Here is a 17,842-nt window from a genome sequence, read left to right as displayed (position 1 = left end):
CGAATAGATTTCAATTGGTTGATTATTTGAAGGGGAAAAAAATCGTTTTTAAAGACATCAATTTCCTATATTGAAATTTAATAATTTATTTCCATAAAAATATTATAATTTATTCTATTCATATAAAATCATTCATTTCTACCATTTTTTTTTTTTTTACTAATCACATGAAACTGTAATTTAAAATTGTGTTTGTTATATTAATTTATTTTTATTCAATTGTTTTATTTTCTTTACTCACCCTCTTTGTCCTCCCCTCGTGATGTAAACGAGTCAAACTGAGTCGAACAATATTAGGCTCGAGTTCAGCTCATTTAATTTATATTCAGGTTTTAGCTCGACTTGAATCGAACTTTTTTCACAAGACTCGAGCTTGGCTCGTTTTAAAATTATCAAGTTCACGAATAGTTCGATTCGTTATTAGTTCGTTTATCATAATTAACGAGCCTACCTCGTTAAATGAGTTCAGCTCGTTTTAAGACTCGTTTTGCAAGTTTATTAAGCGAGTTTGAAAACTCATTTGAATAAATATTCAACAAACGTAATAACTAAAATAATATAAACTCAGCACATCATTGAACATCCCAAACTACAACATTAAATTTCCAAACTCAACATATCATTAAACATGTTCACAAACTCTTAATCGAGTCAAGCTCGAGCCAGAATTCACGAGTCTATAAATGAACATGTTCTCGAGCCCTTTAAACGAGCCCGCTCAAGCCCGAGCTCACGAACCTATAAACAAAAACGTTCGCGAGCTCACGAACTGAATGTCCTTAAGCTCGAGCTTGGCTCGATAAAGTTGTCGAGCTAGAAATCGAGCTCGACTCGATAAGATAAACAAACGAATTCAAACGAGTTTTTTACCAAATCAAGCTCCGAATAGCTCGCGAACCATTTGGTGTTAGAAGCAGTACGAAGATGGAACTTTGTTTTGAGCGTGAATCACTTTCCTTAAGGAAATTTTGCCCCCACTATGTTGCTGCCGGGTTTTAGCGACAAATTTCCTCCAGGATACTCAAAACAATGTAGAATCTATAGACAACAATTCCATAGATTCTCCCAAGACAAATTAGAGAATGAAAAGTGATTACCGAGAAGATATTAAAAGGATGTATATATAGTGAATAATGCAACCTTTGGGAAAGGTTGTGGAGACACCTATTCATGAATGGACGTTAACTGTCACATCTGTTCACCAAGAAAAATTTTAAAATTAAATTAATTCTGAATTTTCTATATGTGCCCACGTGCCCCAAGTGCCCATCTTTGACATATATATAAATATGCTCCACTTGACTACCAAGGTCACCAATTAAATATAACATACTTGATGCACATCCTTTAATAAGCCTATCAAACATCTTCATTCTTTTCAATGTGGGACTAAACATATATCACTATTTAAACAATCCCTCACTTAGTGATATTTGTAATCAACTGCAAAGTTATATGTATCTAGCAGGTGTCTTTCAACTTAAACCTGCTATTAGTATAAATGTTTCAAAATCTCATCGAAATATATGGTAGTTAATGAACTTAAACCATAATTTCTATATGATAAGATTGGAAATATCATACACATAGAACTTTTGATTTCTCTAATATGTCCACCGTGAGCTTTAGCACCATATTATGGCCTTGTGCTACCTTGGATTCATAAACACTTACAAAGGTTTTATTCTCAAACCTTTTATAGAAGCGACACCACTTCTTATGTTCTCATAGGTGAAGACCTTTAAAATCTCGTTTGAGATTTATTGTTTATGACCAACATACATCTTCATTAAGAATACTTTATATTCAGCCTCTTTTCCATAAGTACTTCATTGATTCTAGTACTTGCTACATGTCACTAATAATTTGTTGTTACTTGTTAAACCTTTAAGATTGCTGTACAATAAGAAAGGTAAAGTTCCCATTATTACTGACAAATCAGAATGGTTTTAGACCCATTGCACTTGTATTGCTTTTTATCATATCTCTCGAGAGTTCTTTTATTAATGGGTCGGCTAGGTTCTTACTAGACAACATAGACAACTGTTATAATACCATCAGAAATTAGTTGTCTAATATATTCATGTCTCAGGGCAATATGTCTTGATTTACCATTGTAAATCTTGCTAAATGCTCTAGGCATAGTTGCTTGACTATCACAGTGCAAAGAAATCGCTGGCATTGGTTGTGGCCACAACTCTATGTCTGTCAACATGTTTCTCAGTCATTCAGCTACTTTGCCTGCCGCTGCTAAAGCAATGAATTCTGATTCCATTGTAGAATGAGTAATGCACGTCTGTTTATTGGAAGCCCATGAAATAGCTCCTCCACCCAAAGTGAAAATCCAACCAGACGTCGATTTATTATCAGTGATACTAGTTATCCAACTAGCATCTGTATAACCTTCTAGCACCGATGGGAACTTATTATAGAATAAGGAATGAGACTTGGTTTTCTTCAAATATCCAAGAACTCTTCCAATTGCTCTCCAATGTTCGGTGCTAGGATTATGTGTATACGTTGCAAGCTTGCAAACGGAGAAGGCAATGTCGGGTCTTGTACAATGCATGACATACATTAAACTGCCAATAGCACTTGCATAGTCTAATTGACTAATTGATCTACCCGAATTATCTACCAATTTATTCGAAACATCAAATGGAGTGTTGGCTTCTTTTATTCCTAGATGAGTGAACTTAGAAAGAACTTTATCTATATAGTGAGATTGACTCAGAGCAAAACCCCCACTATGTTTCGTCACTTTTATTCCTAAAATTGTATCAACTTCTCCTAAATCTTTCATCTTAAACTGAGAAGATAAATAAAATTTAGTTTCATTTACTCCTTGCATATTTATTCCTTTAATTAACATATCATCAACATAAAGACATATAATTATACCAGCAATTTTTGTGAACTTAGAATAGATACATTTGTCTGCTCCATTATGTCTAAAGCCATGTGATAAAATCACTTTGTTGAATTTTTCATGCCACTGTTTAGGGGCTTGCTTCAGTCCATACAAGGATTTGACAAATTTGCAAACTTTCTTTTCATGACCAGGAAGTTCAAAACCTTCTAGTTGTTCCATGTAAATTTCTTCATCAAGTTCACCATTTAAAAATACTATTTTTACATCCATTTGATGAATATATAAATTGTAGATTGATGCTAAAGCAAACAAAACTCTTATTGAAGTAATTCTTGCTACAGGAGTATATGTGTCAAAGTAATCAACACCTTCCTTTTGCCTAAAGCCTTTGGCTGTAAGCCACCATCAGTGTTATATTTTCTCCTAAACACCCATTTACAACCAATATGTTTTAATTTAGAAGGTGGATCAACTAACACCCATGTTCCATTTGCTAGAAGAGAATCCATTTCATCGTTTAGTGCTTCCTTCCAGAAACTGGAATCTTTTAAAGTCATTGCTTCACTATATATTTTTGGATCATCTTCTAAATGCAAAACAATAGGTATTTTACCCAACACCGCATCTCTACTCCCTTCGACCAAAAACATTAATGATTGTAAATTTATAAAATCACTACCAAAATATTTTTCTTTTCTTGCTCTCTGACTCCTCCTTGGTTCATTAGGAGGTTCTACTGATTTTCGTTTCTTAGTTGAACCAGAATTCATAATAGTGCTTTGTGTTGTATTTTCAGGGATTTCTTCATTTGATTGTGGATCACCTTTTGAATCTTTTAGAAAACTTGTTTCTAAAAATTCAACATCTCTAGATTCTATAATAGTATTAGAATCTGCATCCAACAACCTGTATGCTTTTGAATTTTCAGCATATCCCACGAAAATACTCTTAAGAGCTCTAGGTCCTAACTTGGTCCTCTTAGGATCAGGAACTCTGCAATAAGCTATACACCCCCACACTTTCAAATAACTTAGATTTGGCTTCCTCCCTTTCCATACTTAATATGGAGAAGTTTTAGTTTTCTTTGACGGAATTCGATTGTGTATATAACAGGCTGTTAGTAATGCCTCTCCCCATAGATTTGTTGGTCGTTTAGCATGCATAAGCATAACATTGCTCATATCTACTAGTGTTCTATTTTTTCTTTCAGCCAAACCATCCTGTTGTGGGGTGTAGGGTGCACTAGTTTGGTGGATTATGTCATTATCTTCACAAAAATTTAAAAATTCAATTAGAAAATATTCACCACCTCGATCACTTCGCAGGATCTTAATTTCTTTTCCAATTGATTCTCAACCAAAACCTTATAGTTCTTAAACATATCAAATGTTTGATCTTTTGTTGTCATTAAATAAACTTGCGTGAATCTAGAATGATCATATATAAAAGTAATAAAATATCTTTTTCCACCTCTAGTTAAGTGACCATTCAATTCACATATATCAGAATGTATTAGTTCAAGCAGTTTGGTTGTCCTTTCATTTTTTGGAAAAGGTTTTCTAGTCATTTTCGCTTGTATGCAAATCTCACATTTTTCAGATTTTTCATTTGGACATGAAATTAAACCATGCTTTGACATAAATTTAATTGAACTAAAATTAACATGAGATAAGCGAGCATGCCATAAATTAAATTGAAACACAATAATATAAGTAGAATTATTATCTTTATTGATATTTAATTTAAACATTCCATCACAAGAGTATCCTTGTCCTACAAATACACCATTCTTAGAAATTATAAGTTTCTCTGCTTCTATAACAGCCTTCAGTCCCCTCTTGCATAACAAACTTGCAAAAATCAGATTCTTCCTTACATCAGAAACATGCAGTACATTCATCAAGATCATCTTCTTTCCAGAAGTAAACTGCATCTCAATGGTTCCTTTTCCAAGCACTATGGTCGTATCATGATTTCCCATCAAGACTTTTTCTTCCTTTGCCGCAAGTTCATAAGTTTTGAATAAATTTCTTTCATTGCAAACATGAATTGAAGCGTTGGAGTCATACCACCAATCAGCAGATTTTTCACTTGTTGCCATGTTGCATTCAGTTATCATGTCGATTTTAAGATCAACAATCATAGCAATGATATCAGGACTTGGTGGACGTTCAAAAACACTCACAGTTTTTTGTCCAACATTTCCCTCCACCTCTAGTCTCTTGAAAAACCTGCATTCATTTTTGTAGTGACCTTTCTTTCCACAGAAGTAACAATTCTTGGTTTTCTTTTTGTTAGCAAAGGTTTCAGGCGAAGTTTCAGCAAGCTTTCTTTTCTTTCCAGAATATTTTGTTTTCTTAGACTCAATATTATTAACCTTAGAACCAGACTCATAAGCAAATTTATTTTCACGAATTCGAGTTTCTTCCTCAATTCGAATATGCTTTATGAGTTGGTCTATGGTGAAATCTTCAGAAGTGTGTAACAATTTCTTTCTGTAGCCATTCCAAGTGGTTGGCAATTTTGCAATTACAATAGCCACTTGCAATGGATCAGACACTTCTATTTTCAGATCTTTGAGTCTAGAAACTAGGACAAGTAGTTCATCGACTTGATCCATGATAGACTTATTATCAATCATACGAAATTCAAAAAACTTCATACTTAGAAATCTATCTGTACCTTATTTTTCAGATGTATATTTGTTCTATAAGGCATTCCAGATTTCTTGTGGAGATTTGATTGAATGGTAGAGATCATATAATCTATCAATTAAGGCATTCAGGATGTATCCTCCGCACCGAACTTCATCCTCTTCCCGCTTCTTTCGAGTTGCTTTGATCTCATCAGTATCCTTATCAGTTGGTGCAGAAATCAGAGGCAGATCATGCAGCAGTAGATATGCGACGCCCAATTCAGTGAGGAGGAAGAACAATTTGTCCTTCCAGCGAGTGAAGTTTGTCCCATCGAACCGGTCCAATTTGAATGCATCGAAAACAGACTTTGAACCAGTGGCTTCCATTGTAAAATGGATCAAAAATTTCCTTAAGAATGTTAGAAGCAGTACGAAGATGGAACTTTGTTTTGAGCGTGAATCACTTTCCTTAAAGAAATTTTGTCCCCACTATGTTGCTACCGGGTTTTAGCGACAAATTTCCTTCAGGATACTCAAAACAATGTAAAATCTATAGACAACAATTCTATAGATTCTCCCAAGACAAATTAGAGAATGAAAAGTGATTACCGAGAAATGCTACGAGTACGAGAACTACTTCTGCAACTATATTTCTGGTCATTGGCCATCCCTTGAAGAAAGAACTGATGAAAGGCATGCGAGTGAGCTGAACCTTGCCCATTTTCACTACTTTTGCTGCAAATTTCTATTTCATGCAATAGAATTTAGGGATCGACTTTTTAGCAAAAAGAAGACCCTTTACGAGCAAGACTACTTTTGCATATATATCGGACAACTTTGATTGCCAAATTGACCAACTTCCAGAGCAACACTACTTTTGCGTATATATAGGACTACTGAAGTTGGTTGAACGATGCCCTATTCTCTATCACTGCCCGGGCACCTCTATTCCCAATTGCAACCCTACCCTTCATAATGTTCTCTTAAAAACACCCTAATTGCAACCCTTTCTCCTAAGCATCAAAATTGTTCTTCCCTAACACATGCCTTTCAGAGCCATACGATTGAAATCCTATAGTCTTCAAGGTTTTGAGCATCGAAGCCCTTGAACGTTTGACACTTTCTAACATCTCATAAATTCCTTTCTCATGTAAACTCCACTACATAAATCTGTACGTTTGCACCCAACACACACACAAGATAAATTTGTGCTCATGAGTAGACCTGACCACGGTTCGGAACCGACGGTTCGACGGTTCGGAACCGCCGGTTCGACGGTTCCAGGCAGGTCGACCCTTAACCTTAACCGCCCAAGACGGTTACGGTTCACGGTTCAGAACCGCCGGTTCACGGTTCGGTTCACGGTTCGTCACGGTTCAAGATTAATATGTTAATAAAAATTAAAAATTAAAAATTAAACATTAAACATTAAAAATTAGAAATTAAAATTTATTAAAAAAAGGGCTTGCACTTATTTAAGTTGCCTACGTATCCCTTTAGGGGAATCAAAGCCCACGTAATTCTTTTACATCTTTATCCTTTTACATTTTCATTCACTTCCATTTGTTCCTTCAAGATCAAAATCTTCAACTTCGTCATCAAAGTTGCATTCCTTGGATTCTTTTCTCCGCTCGTCCAATCGTCCAAGAATGCTTGGGCTTCCAATGAGTCGAGAGACAAAGTTGATCGTCGTTCATCTAATATGCTCTCATCAACAGCAACAGTTGACATTGGACAAGCTAAAATTTCTTTTGCGATCACGGAGAAAACGAGCTTTCTAGGACCACCACTTTAAGATATCGAAGTTTTTCGCTATCTGCTTCATTAAAATCAAAAGAAGTAGAATAATTCTCAAGTTCTGTGTGGAACTTGAGGATCCCCGTGGACGTTTTGTCCGCTCTTTTAATAAGAGTTGTGCTTTTGTAAGTTTTAAATTACTACTAGTAGTTTGTTGAATTTCGAAATATTAATTTGTGTTCCATATTTTGCATAATATTGATTATAAATATCATATAAATAAATTCTAACATTATATATAATATTAGTTGGATCTGGAAGAAGAATCTTTAATTGGAATTAAAGCATCATAATATAAAGTTAACATTTCTTGTAAAACTTCTAATTTAAATCTAGGATCTAAAGCAAATGCAATTAAATAAATTTCGTGAATTATATAAAAATATTTTTCCCATTTAATTTTCATAGCTAATATTCAAGAAGATAATGATTCATTATTAATATGTTCATTTAAAATTAATACTATACTAGATTTTTTTTTCGAAAATTAAATGAGCAATGGGACACCAAAAAGTTATTTGGTTGCATCGTTAAATACTTTTAAAATTTTACAAATATTACTATTAATATTCCATTGTTGTAAAAATAAATATATATTAGTATTAATATTTTATACAAAAAATAAATATAATAATTCTTTATATTAAAATAAATCTTGTAATAATTGGTATGTTGAATTACAATGTGTTGCTACATCATGTGAAAATTGTTCAAGTCACATTCCATTACTTTTACAAAACTTACCTATTATTTCATTATAGATGGATATAATCATAAATAAGAAATTGCAGTTCTAATTGGTTCAATATGATTTTCTAAATTTATAATCCATTTTGAACACATAAATTTAAAACATTACATACACAACGAATATAAAAAAATAAACCACCAATAACATGTTGACAAACAAATTCTAATTCTTTTATACAAGCGGTATTAGAACTAGCATTATCTAATGATATTGAAAATATTTTATGAGTTAAACCATATTCTTCTAAAATTAAACATAATAATTGTGCGATATTATGAGCATTATGTGATTCATCAAAAACTCTATAAGCTAATAATCTTTTTGGAGATTCCAAGAGTTATCGATCCAATGGCAAGTCACACCCATATACGAATGTGTTTGCCAATGATCACTCCAAATATCGGAACATAAAGAAACTTTATTATCTAATTTACTAAATTCATCAATTAAATTCTTTTTCCTTGTTTTACTAATTTTTAATTATACGAGTAAGTGTAGTCCTAGGAACACGCTTAGCACATGGATTAAGAGATTCTTTACAAAAATCTTCAAATGTGCATTTAGATCCAAAACTAAAAGAAAGATGTTCTACTTAAACAAATTTAGCTAATGATTCTCTTAATTTATTATCTGCTTGTGAAAAATCTTGATAATTGTGTTTAAGCACGATAAATTTCAAATTCCGTTAGGTGCTTCACTTCTACGTGTCGTTTCAATGACCTATGTCGCTACCATCTTAGAATTTATAGGATGCATTGCAGTGCTTATTTTTGCATGCAATTCTCTTGATGGGAGAGTGACCTTATCAAAATATTTAGTAAAAATAAAAGATTTTAAAAGAGGAACTTCTCAAACCATAGAAATAATTGTATTGATACTTCCTTATATTTCGGGTATTGCAATCGGATTTGAAAGTTGCTCGATCTCATCATCGGTGGATTGAATGTTCAGATTCATTATTTCCATGCCCCTCCGAGATTGAGATGATGATGAACCTCCTCGTTCTACTTTGATCCTGACTATGAGCGTTGATGGATGAATCACCGATGAATTGACTCTATTGCCAATTTAATCACCAATCACCGAACAACAATGAGGATGATCACCTAATTGGAAACCTTGAAAGAAATAAATACCAAAAAGACCCCTAGACTCACGAACCGCATGCCGGTTGTCAATCCAACTATGAAAGCGTTCAGTTCACCGCTTAAAAAAATTACTCTGGTGAACACTTAGGTTCACCGCCCTAACCGGGCGTAATCGATGACCGGGCTTGACTGACGACCCGCCGAGACTTCCCGACCGTCGGACGGGGAACCCATGCAATCGACACCCACACCGGCTAACTGGGTACTCATGAGTTGAAAAAAAAAAAAGCTTGAACGCATCATGATCTCGTTGAGACTTGAGCTAAATATTTTAAAAATAGAACATAGAAGAAATATATATATATTTTTGATCCTAGATTGATTTATTTTAAAACGATATATTCTATTTTCATCAGTCTTCACAAGTAAGGATGGTCCATGCGCATGATCCTCCCCTTTCTCCTTGCTTCTCCATCTCATAAATTAAGCTGCAGAAACTACAGTTAGTTTTATACTGCCAAACACGATCTCTTATTCAATCATTGAAAAACAAAATATCATAACATCCTCTATCTCCATGACCGTATCAAGGCATTTTCGGCCTATATCATTTCTAACACTCAGTTTAGTTACAACTGATCATGATTTCATTTCACCAATTTAATTATAAAAATCCAAGAAACAATTATATAACCGCAATTTTCCAAGCCAAAACTATTCCAACACAATACACTATAGAGGGGGTATACTAAAGAGAAACTAATAGGTTCGTATCAGATATTCAGATTGCTATACTAATCCACAAATTGACTTCTCAGGAGGTTTTTTAAAGATGATCGAGGTATTGTTGGGTTAACTAGCATAAAAGCATCAATATTTCAAGTTAATTACTGACGATATTAGACCACAATAACACAAGCATGTCTGGTATACCAATAAATACATGCATCATAAAATAAAATATACCGATCCCCCACCTACCTTCGTCAAGTGCAAACCCTAATTTGCCTCATACCCTTCCTTGGCGGCGGAGGAGACTGAATCAGTAGCCGGGATCTCGACGTAACCTGCCTTCTTAGGGTTCTCGTCCACATCGTCCTCGTCGATGTAGGCGTCCGAGCCGGAGATCTCGTGCCGGTGGGCAACGAGTGACCAGACCAGGTACATGGTGGACGCGGTGAGGGCGCCGCAGCCGACTCCAAAGATGAGCCCGATGACGACCACGAGGATGTCCTTGGCCCGCTCTTGGAGGGAACTGAACCCAACGGACGCCGGTTCGGCAGGGGCGACCTCGTGATGCGGAAGGAGGAACCCCGCCCGCGGGATCATCGTGGGACGGGGATCGGCGTCGGAGGTGCGGGCGGAGGTGATGATGCGGTAAATGGAGAGGGATCCGGAGACGCGATGGTCGCCAGGGAGGGCGGCGTCGGTGGCGGAGAACGTGTAGGTGATGAAGAGAGTGTTGCAGGGGTGGAAGGGAACGCCGGGGCGAGCTGCGGCGGAAGCGGCCAGGAGGCAGATCACGGTGAGGAGGAGAGATGTGGAGCCGCCGGAAACCAAGGAAGAAGCCATCATGGACAGAGGAAGGAGAACAAACGCCGGTGTGGTTGGGGAAGGAGAAGGACTTGCTACTTGCCGAAAGGCGACTCCTTCTGACTTTTTTGTACATTTATTGTTTCTAGAAGCAGATTAAATTGGGCCTGCCCACTTTATTAAATGAGCCGAACAATTAGTACTTCTTATATCACCTTTTCTAATCTTAATTTTAAAGTGTAATTAAAATTTATCCCTGAACTTATATTATATCTAAAAAAGGTAGATCCGCTATCTTATCGGCTCCCTAGTATCGGCTCCACGGATATGGAAGGAGGTTCATGCAGGTACACAGGCCATAGGTACATGACGGAGTAAACTCCAAGTCGTCAGTTCCTGAGAATCGACTCCTGATCATTACGTTAGAGATATCATGCGTTTATCATCTGTGCTATATTATATCTAAAGATACAGTGATGATTGATAAAGAATAAAATAAAACAAGAGAATTTTAAAAAAATATATTTTTAAAAACTAATATGTTTACAAGTTTGATACCATATTAATTTATCATTTCATAAAATAATTATTAGTATGAGTACAAATATTTAATGATCCGCTTAGTTCTATAGCTATCTTATTATATGAATCGGTAGAGATGAATTTTGATGGTCTTAAATTTAACTCAATCCGTTCTGGGGACTATGGTGTTATAATAGAACATCCAACTTATCTCTCAGAGTTATAGCATATTTTTAAGAATATTTCTTCTAAATGAGGAGCGCAACTAAAATATGTTGGGCTTCTGGATTGCCCGCTACGCATGTTTCTTGATTTATCTTAGTGGCCGGTGAAAATTTTAGTCCAATTATCCCTATGATAGAAAGAGAATGAATCATATTGATTACTCATTTTTTAAATATATATATATATATATATATATATATATATATATATATATATATATATATATATATATATATATATATATATATATAAATATATATATATATATAAATATATATATATATATATATATAAAAGGTTTGACTTAACTAATTCATCCCTTGAGTTCGTAATTGGGGAACCTTCGATTCTTATTCGGGGTAACTACCCGACAACTGGCACCAACGCCCTGAACCCACCGAGTCAGTTCAGCACTAACAGGTCAGTGGGCGGTTGCCTTGTACTGCCGTGCAAGCCGGGAAAGACCTTCTGGCACCACTTACTGCTGCCCGCTAGTTCGCTTGAGGTGGTTAGCCGGTGGTCGAAAGTTTCATGACCACCGGTGGTTACTGTGAGCGGTCATGCGCGCATTAGCTACGTAATAAGTTAGGTTTGCCCGTTGGGTTCATTTTTTTTTCGAGCGATCTATTAGCTTTTGATATTTGATTGAGTTAGATCAGTGACCGTATACACCATGGGTTCAGTGTCATCTCACTTCTAATCCTAGTCTAGGATCTTAATTCACGCATTACGTTACACGCTTTCGTTTCAATTTTCAATTACAACTGATTTAGAGGTGTCGTTTATCTCAAGGGAAAAATACTCTTAGCGGAGAGGAGCTGACATTCAATCCCCCGATGACCATGATCCAGACGACAACCCGACACAGGAAACACAAGGAAAATGGACTGCACTGCTGATTCTTCAGTTCTCGACTTCGCTTCCTCTACTCACGCTTATATGTTGCACTAAACATTTGAGAAGATTTCTGAGAAGATCACAATTACTTCCATGAACTAGAGGATGACTCCAATGCCGACATTCAGCGAAACGTCGGCGATATGGAAGCACCGATAACCGCGGAATATGGAGCAGGATGCAATAGGTTGACGACTCAACCGCCTTCCTATCAAACGCGTGCCATCTTGTTAAAACACCTGAATCTTCTGACTGGGGGGTGATCAGCCGGCAGTGTTTATATGAAACGGCGTGTGGCAATTTAATCGGGAAATTAGCTCATTAGCTAAATTTGTTCTAGAACATGACTGTCTTGAGAATAGGCAACCCAAGTCAAGTTGACTGACACGACTGACAGAGTTCGAGTTGTATTTTTAATGTTTGACTTAGGAAGATTGTTGAACCTTAGGTCAAGGTTGACCTAGTTGAGTTGTATTTGATGTTTGACACTTCGTGGAATTCCTCTTTTATGGGACAAGAATAGATGGTTGGGAGATTGGTGCAACCCTAGGTCAAGGTTCCCTGGTTGACTTACAAGTCAAGTATGGAGACTTGGCATCGAAAGTCCAAGCGAGGAAGCTTGGCGCCGAAAAGTCCAAGTATGGAGACTTGACCTTTGAAAAGTCAAGCGAGGTTGCATGAAAGTCCAAGTATGGAGACTTGACCTGGAAAAGTCCAAGCAGGAGCTTGCGAAAAGTCCAAGTATGGAAACATGGCTGGAGAAGTCCAAGCAGGAGCTTGGCACGGGAAAGTCCGTGAGTGAAGCCAAGGGAAAGTCCTAAGGGATGTTAGGCGGTGTGGAAAGTCACAGTGAGTGAAGCTGCGGTGGGAAAGTCCTAACTGGGATGTTAGGCAGTTGGAAAGTCCTGGTGAGTGAAGCCAGGCAGTGGGAAAGTCCTAACTGGGATGTTAGGCAGTTGGGAAGTCCTGGTGAGTGAAGCCAGGCAGTGAGAAAGTCCTAACTGGGATGGTAGGCAGTGTGGAAAGTCCTGGTGAGTGAAGCCGGGCAAGGGAAAAATCCAGATGGATCAAGGGTGATCGGACATCTGGTGATGGGAAGTCCAAGTAGGTCATAAGAGTGACCGGATACTTGGTACGGAGAGAAAAGTCTAAGTGGGTCATGTTGGGATCTCTTCGTACGGCTAGAGAGGGGGGGTGTGAATAGCCGACCCCAAATCTTTGCTCGTTTCTTTCTACAAATTAGGTTAGCAGCGGAAATAACAAAAGGAAACGAAAACAAAACAAACCAAACCTCAACTCGTCGATGTAACGAGGTTCGGAGATGAAACTCCTACTCCTCGGCGTGTCCGTAAGGTGGACGAAGCCTATCAATCCGTCGGTGGATGAGTCCCCGGAAAACCGGCTAATACAATATACTCCTTGTGGGTGGAGAAACCTCGCCACAATATTCTTGCAACAGCAAGAAAGGAATACAACAAGAAATACAAGAAGACAAGAACAATAAATGTAAAAACACAGGTTTTCTTGCCTCCTCGCCGACTGGATTCGTTGAAGCAGCAGCTCCTCAGAACACCTCCAACAGCAGGATATCCCAGTCGAGAAGCTCACGCGAAGCTTGTGAAGAAGAGCTCAACAAAGCTCAAGCACCAGAACAGCAGCTCTGTAGAAGAAGAGAAGAGGAAGAAGAAGTAGTGCAGCTACAGCTCTCGACCCCTTTATACCTGCGAAGAAGACAGCGAAGAAACTAGCCGTTGCGTCGCGGCTAGAACCCTGATCGGTCCAGGACCGATCAGGGAAGCTCACTGATCGGTCCCCGGACCGATCAGGTGAAGCCTCTGATCGGTCTGGACCGATCAGGCTCGATGGTCCATGTAGACCGATCGGGCCCCCTCACGCCATGCGATCCGATCGGTCGCGCCGATCGATCATGGGTGGATCGGTCGCGGACCGATCCACCGGCCGTCTTCTCGCCAGTGTTGGTGCAACCTTGGGTCAAGGTTGACTGGTTGACTCGACTCGAGTTGGCGTGACTCGAGTTGTATTTTGATGTTTGACTTGGGAAGATTGTCGGTTGAACCTTAGGTCAAGGTTGACCTAGTTGTGTTGCATGTTGATGTTTGACACTCGTGAGAGAGTTCTATTCTTGATGTTTGACAAGAATAGGTGTTTGGGAGATTGTAGGTGCAACCTTAGGTCAAGGTTGACTGGTTGACTGATTGAAAAGTCCAAGCGGGGAGCTTGGCACGTGAAAAGTCAAGTATGGAGACTTGGCACGGGAAAAGTCAAGTATGGAGACTTGGCACTGGAAAAGTCAAGTATGGAGACTTGGCAAAGTCATGGAGCTTGGCGCGAAAAGTCCAAGTATGGAGACTTGGGAAAAGTCCAAGTATGGAGACTTGGCAGAGGAAAGTCCTAAGCTGGGATGTTAGGCGGTTGGAAAGTCACAGTGAGTGAAGCCAGCGGTGGAAAGTCCTTAAGGGATGTTAGGCGGTATGGAAAGTCTGGTGAGTGAAGCCGAGGCGGTGAGAAAGTCTAAGGGATGTTGGCGTGTGGAAATCCAGTGAGTGAAGCGGTGAAAGTCTGGTGAGTGAAGCAGGCAAGGAAAATCCGGATGGATCGGGATGATCGGACTTCTTGTGTTGGAAAGTCCAAGTAGGTCAAAGGGATTGACGGACACTTGGCGAGGGAGTTCTAGGCAGTCAAGGGTGACCGGATGCTAGGATGAAGTACCAATAGGTCGAGGTTGACCGGATATTGGTTTGAAGTCTTGGGACTTGGTTTGGGCAAAATTAAGCTCGGATCGATCACCCGATCGATGATCTCTGTTGCTACGATCGGATCGGTGACCGATCAGATGATGCAATCGGTCGACCGATTCTTTCGGGTCTGGTGACCGATCAGATAATTCTGATCGGTCTGCCGGACCGATCGAGAACGATCAGTGAAGAAGTTGGGAGAAAGCTGATCGGTCTACGGACCGATCGGAGGTTCTGATCGGTGCGTGGACCGATCGGGAGCTCTCTGATCGGTCCATGGACCGATCAGGAGAACAGAAGCAAAGTTAGGGAATGGATCGGTGCGTGGACCGATCCACATGGATTGATCGGTCCACACTGGCGATTCGAGGCACTAACCGCACGCCATGAATTTCTTCGTGTTTTCTTCGCAGGTTATAAAAGGAGGGCTGCTGCTGCGAGCCTACTTCTTCTTCTTCCTCCTTGGATTGCTAAGTCTGCTGTGCTTGAGCTTTGTTGAGCTCGTCAAAGCTTCGTGAGCTTTCGGGTCACTGTTGTAGGCGCTTGGGTGTTGCTTCATCCGATCGACAAGAAGGCAAGCTAGGGTTATTACATTCTTGTATTGTACTTAGTTTTCTTGTTTGTATTCTTGTATTTTTATCTCATACATTGTGTTGTCTCCTGTAGAAGGTTGATTTGCCGGTTTCCGGGACTCATCCACCGACGGATTGATAGGCTTCGTCCACCTTACGGACACGCCGAGGAGTAGGAGTTTCATCTCCGAACCTCGTTACATCGACGAGTTTGAGGTTTGATCTTTCCGCTTTCGTTTCTTTGTTTTATTTTCCGCTGCGCTAACCTAATCGTAGGAAGAAACGCGATCGATTGGGGTCGGCTATTCACACCCCCCTCTCTAGCCGTACGAAGGATCCTAACAAGTGGTATCAGAGCGAGGTCGCTCTTCATCGGATTCACACCCGTGGGAGCACAAGCGCTAGAGATGGATCAATTCGGAGAAGACATCACCATTCCACCCTTCTACAACGACAACTTCGCATATTGGAAGGTAAGGATGATGTATTTTCTTAGGACTAATATGTGGAATTGGTTTTGTGTACAAGAAGGGTTTACTCCTCCAATGGATAAAGAAGGAGAGCCTCTAGAGAAGAACAAGTGGACAAAGGAACAAGTCCATCAATCAACGATCAACAATGAGGTAACTAAAACAATTGAATTTTCATTACCTACTAATATTTTGCGTAAGATAGGTGAATACAACAATGCCAAGGAGTTGTGGGATAACTTGGCCAAGTACCATGAGGAGAGTTCCACTTCAAGCCATGAAGAGGAGCCTAGTGAGCCAAGTAGCTCACATCATGGAGGGAGCGAGTTGGGAGTTGAGGGCTACTCAACATCCAAGGAAGAAGAGGAAGTGAGTTCTTCTTCAAGATCGGAGCACGAAGAAGAAGCTTCTACCTCCGGGAGGGATGAAGAAGAGAGCATCCATCCATCCTCAACCCTAGGTAACTCAAACACTTTAAGTTCAAGTAAATTGCATATAATGTGTTTTGAGTGTAGGGAATTTGGACATTACAAGAGTAAATGTCCAAAGAAAACTAAGAAGACTCCACCGGCGCCAAAGATCAAGGAAGTCGGAGTCCCAAAACGCAAGGGCAAGGAGCACGTGGTGTGCTTCCAATGCAAGCAACGGGGACACTATAGGAGTCAATGTCCAAGGGGGAGGCAATCTCACAAGGACAAAAGACCAAGCACGTGTAAAGGGGGAGCGAAGGCAAACCCTAAGGTATCCTCTAAGGTTCATTCTTGCACTTCTAATAAGATACATGCTAGTAGTCTTATTGCAATTGTCAAGAATGATAAGCATGATAATCATAGAAATCAACATGTGTGCTTAGGTGCTAAACATCTTAGCTTAGATAAGAACAATACCAGGAAGGCCAACCCTAGGATTAACTCATCTAAGGCTAAGGAGAACCTAGGTAGAAACCCCAAGACAACTAGACATATGCCTAGGAACACCTCAAGAAAGAATGATAAATTAAAACTTGAGGTTTTAGAGAAAGAAAATCAAGTCTTAAGGTCAAGACTTAACACTCTAGAAAAGGCCCTAAAGAATTTAGAGAAGTCAACTCTAGGGTCTAAGGGTCAAATCTCAAAGCCCAAGGACAAGAAAGGTTTGGGTCACAAACCTAAGTCCCAAGTGGTCAAGCCCACTTATCATAATGTTCCATTCGATTATGGAACAAAATCTAGGGTTAGGAAGACCATCACCAAGGTCACAAGGGGAGTCACCCCTAGAGTTGATCTTGATGAGTCCCAAATGACCAAGGCTTTAAAGCCTAAGAGGGTCATTAGGAGGGTTGCTAGGGAAGTCATCCCTAGTGAATTTTTAGTGAACCCAATGAGCTCAAGTAGGTATTGGGTTCCTAGGAGCATTTTCTCTACCCCATAGATGGGTTAGAGAGTGTCAACTCCAATAAGAAGGGTAGTTAACCCAACTTTGAGGAAATTGACACTCAAGGAACATTTTCAAGGTGTTTGGGAACCTTTGAAAATGAAATGGAATAATCTTTGTCATTCACTCCTTGGAAGAGTAAGTTGTGCCAAAGTGAGAATATATTAATCTTACTTTAAATTGACACAATTTTAAAAAACCTAGAGAAATATCAAATTGGGATTTTGATATTCTCTTAGGTAATCAAGGCAATCCGGGCCTTAACTTAGAAGTGCTACTCTTGTAGAATTTTAAATGGTATAAATCAAACA

General features: G+C 38.9%; 1 protein-coding gene across 1 annotated transcript; it reads right to left on the bottom strand.

The window, feature by feature from the left end:
• Positions 1-10,000: 10,000 nt before the first annotated feature.
• On the bottom strand, positions 10,001-10,823 carry LOC121974835. The gene has a single exon (XM_042526094.1). It carries the CDS (start codon positions 10,716-10,718, stop codon positions 10,143-10,145), a length of 576 nt encoding a protein of 191 aa, XP_042382028.1. The 5' UTR covers positions 10,719-10,823; the 3' UTR covers positions 10,001-10,142.
• Positions 10,824-17,842: the final 7,019 nt, after the last annotated feature.

This window comes from Zingiber officinale, chromosome 4B (assembly GCF_018446385.1).
Source record: "Zingiber officinale cultivar Zhangliang chromosome 4B, Zo_v1.1, whole genome shotgun sequence".
NCBI classification, from domain to species: Eukaryota; Viridiplantae; Streptophyta; class Magnoliopsida; order Zingiberales; family Zingiberaceae; genus Zingiber; species Zingiber officinale.
This window is presented reverse-complemented; position numbering and strand designations above follow the sequence as displayed.